The sequence below is a fragment of the Acartia tonsa genome, chromosome 15, assembly GCF_053477335.1.
Source record: "Acartia tonsa isolate MP-2025a chromosome 15, ASM5347733v1, whole genome shotgun sequence".
Classification (NCBI taxonomy): domain Eukaryota; kingdom Metazoa; phylum Arthropoda; class Copepoda; order Calanoida; family Acartiidae; genus Acartia; species Acartia tonsa.
This window is the reverse complement of record NC_137274.1, coordinates 22,464,533-22,467,836: the sequence shown is the minus strand read 5'-3', so window position 1 is coordinate 22,467,836 and position 3,304 is coordinate 22,464,533. Positions and strand designations below refer to the sequence as shown.

At 33.4% G+C, this 3,304-nt stretch overlaps 1 protein-coding gene across 3 annotated transcripts in view; it reads right to left on the bottom strand.

Annotated features, from left to right (window-relative positions):
* LOC145307178 (uncharacterized) overlaps nucleotides 1-2,866 on the bottom strand; it is a 25,649-nt gene extending 22,783 nt beyond the window's left edge. For all 3 annotated transcript variants that reach the window (XM_080149536.1, XM_080149534.1, XM_080149535.1), the window contains exons 1-2: nucleotides 2,786-2,866; nucleotides 607-686 (exon numbers count right to left, since the gene is read on the bottom strand). In XM_080149536.1, the coding sequence (XP_080005662.1) occupies nucleotides 607-686 (80 nt within the window). In that variant the 5' untranslated portion in view covers nucleotides 2,786-2,866. The remainder of the gene's footprint in view (nucleotides 1-606; nucleotides 687-2,785) is intronic.
* Nucleotides 2,867-3,304: the final 438 nt, after the last annotated feature.

The window sequence follows — 3,304 nt, the reverse complement described above, 5'->3', positions numbered from 1 at the left end:
GTCTATCTATCTATTTATGCATCTAGGTGTTTGTCTGTCTGTGTGTTTGTTTGTGTGTCTATTTTCCTGTCTGCCTGTCTATCTGTCTTTCTTTCTGTCTATCTGTCTGCCTGTTTGTCTGTTTGTTTACCTTGATTCCCTTGCTTTATCCCTAATCCTCCGGAAAGCCCTGTCTGTTTGTCTGTCTGTCTGTCTGTTTTTTGTCTGTCTGTCTGTAATACTTTTTTAACTGGGCTTTACGAATGTCCGTCTGCCTGTCTATCAATGATCTGTTAGAACTATCTTTAATGTATGTCTGTCATTTTGTCTGTCTATCTGTCTGTCTGTAACACAAATATACCAGGATTCCTTTGTTTTATCCCTACTTATTCAGAAATTACTTTCTGACTGTTTGTCTGTCTGTTTGTCTGTCTATCTCTCTCTCTGTCTATCTATTTATCTGTCTGTCTGTCTATCTATCTGTCTGTCCGATGTGTCTGTCTATCAATGTATCTGCCTGTCTTTCTGTAAATCTATCTGTCTGTCTGTACGCCTTTCTATATATCTGCTTGTCTGTTTGTCTATCTATCTCTATCCGTTTGTCTGTCTGTCTGTCTGTTTTTTTACCTGGATTCCCTTGCTTTATCCCTACTCCTCCAGAAACCACTTGGCAGAAACTTAAATCCCTTTCTCCTTCTCTTCTCCATCTAAGAATTGTTAAGTATTATAGACAGCTTTCCATGGATATTAAAATGGGGTATTCCTATCCAGTAAATATTCATTCCTAAACAAAAAACTAGATAGGAATATCATTCTCATTTAAACAAAAACTCATTTTTATGCTAAAATGTGGTTTAATTTTGGTTTTTAATTTTCATTCTTTCCCCTGAGGTAGTCATTGTTTTATTGAACATTAAAATTAAAAACAAAATAATCTTCCAAATTAAATAGAAAAATCTTTGAAGTATTGGTCAATTTAATTTCAAAGATTTTTTTCATAGTAAAAATTTAATTTTTTTTTTAAATTTAGAAAAAAAATCTTCTAACTAAAAATATTATCATAATCCAAGATGGCGTCAATACATGTAAAATAATATTTTCAAAACTAAAAATTCAAACTGAAATATCATTTTTCACAGATTGAATTTCAAAAATCGGTCTGACAGTTTTTCCAAAGTCGGGAAACTCTATCGAATGGAAAAGGTTTGAAACCGATAGAACATTTCTTTATACTAAAACATATTTTTTCTCACGTTTTTTCCCACACTTCCAAAAAATGAAATTCAATGAAAATTAAATGGTTCTCACGTTAAAAAAATTTTCTCACGGGTCCTAAAAATGAAATTAAATGAAAAACATATGTACCATTTAAATGAAAATTAAATGGTTCCCACATTCTAAAAATTTTCCCACGCTTGACATTCTTGAAAAAACCTAATTAATTGAATATTTAAACAAACTGAATATCGCGTTTTTTGTAATGGAATGAAAATTTATAATATTTAAAAACCGACCACAGTGGCCAAAGGCAAAAATGGTAATAGGAGAGGGGTAAAATTTGTAAAGGTTATGTGTTATCTATAATACAAAGTAGAACGATGTCTTTCTGTCTGTCTGTCCGTCCATCCGTCTGTCCCTTAAGATCTCGGTAACCACTGAACCGATCGGATTCTACTCTTCAAGGTATATACATATTGGTCCTGTGGTGGTTTTAAGCTATTTTCTTGGGGGGTGGGACACTCCCAACCCCCCAAAAAATGAAAATCCCCCCCCCCAAAAAAAAAAAAAAATTCTGGGGCTGCCCATAAATTATGGGCGCAGCACCAGAAATTTTTTTTTTTTAAATTACCTCATGGGGCAAAGCCCCTAGAGGCTAGGGGCGAAGCCGCTAGTAAGTAAAACAGTAGTAGAACGATAAAAATTTATGTTAACTTTAAAAAAAAAAAAATTTGTCTATAGTTCTTTTCAATAAGGAATACACATATTTAGTGAATATTATCGTTCTACTACTATTTTTAAGCCTCAAAACACACACCTTTACGGATTCTACCAGAAACCTACCCCTCTCTTTTATGATTAATTGTGGAAAATTGTCTGTAATACGATGCTATAAGTATGTTAGAATTGTTCCATCTATTTCAAACTTTACATGTTAATTCATATAGCAGTAGTTTACGATTTAGAAAGGGTAGCAACTCTATAATCGTTAATAGAATATCCGTTTCCACTTAAAATATGTTGATTTTTTAACAACAATTTTCCGATTGATCTGATTTTTGAAATACTGATTCCTATTACTACACGTTGAAATTTTATAAGCGAAGCATCTCTATATTTAAGTCCTAAAAATGTAAGTATGTCCTAAAACAATATCCTTCATTTAGGCAGTTTTTCAACAAATTTACTTACAATTTTGTTTCGCCTTTTATACATTTATATTATAATTATTCAGTTCTGACATTCTACAAGTGTTAATGTTCGTTTTTCCCACCACTTTAGAGCCTCGATTTTATGGATTTTGTCATCCTTGTTATCCTTTATTCAATATTATACAACTAGCGGCTTCGCCCCTAGCCTCTAGGGGCTTTGCCCCAAAAAGTATAATTACATCTTTTATTACCTGGAGATCCCCCACTCCACCACTATTTTAAATAATTTTAAAAAAGAATAGCTTAAAACCACCAAAGGAACAATAGCTAGGTATATAACCTGAAGAGTAGAATCCGATCGGTTCAGTGGTTACTGAGATCTTAAGCTTCAGACGGACAGACGGACAGACATCGTTCTACTTTGTATTATAGATTACCTTGTAAATTTATTAAACTAATTAATATAGAATTTTACATTTTGATTTAATTTTCAAATTTCTAAAAAAAAGAGGATTAGAGATTTTGGGTAAAGTACCTTTCGTGGCAACGAATCTTAAGGGGCTTCCCATTAGTTTTTATAGGTAATTTTAGGTTAAGTTGGGTTAGGTGATTGCCCCACAGGGTTATGTAATTTGCCCCGTAGGGGATAGAAATAGGAGAAATCTACTGTGAAAATACGACGAAGTGCCCCTTAAGAGGCGTTGCAACGAAAAGGACTATACCCAAGATTTGTTTAGTAGCGAAGCTACTCTATAATTCAAAAAGTCCATCCGTCTGAACGTTTTATACAGGATTTTCTCGGCTAGTCTTTGAGATAGACAGCTGAAATTTTATCGTAAAGATTCTTCATTCCAGTATATGATGTACTTGGTCCGTAAGCCTTTTAAACAAGACTTTATGACCACTGCACAGTTAGGACTTGACAAAGGTTGTGCAATCAAAGGGTTGGTTGACTG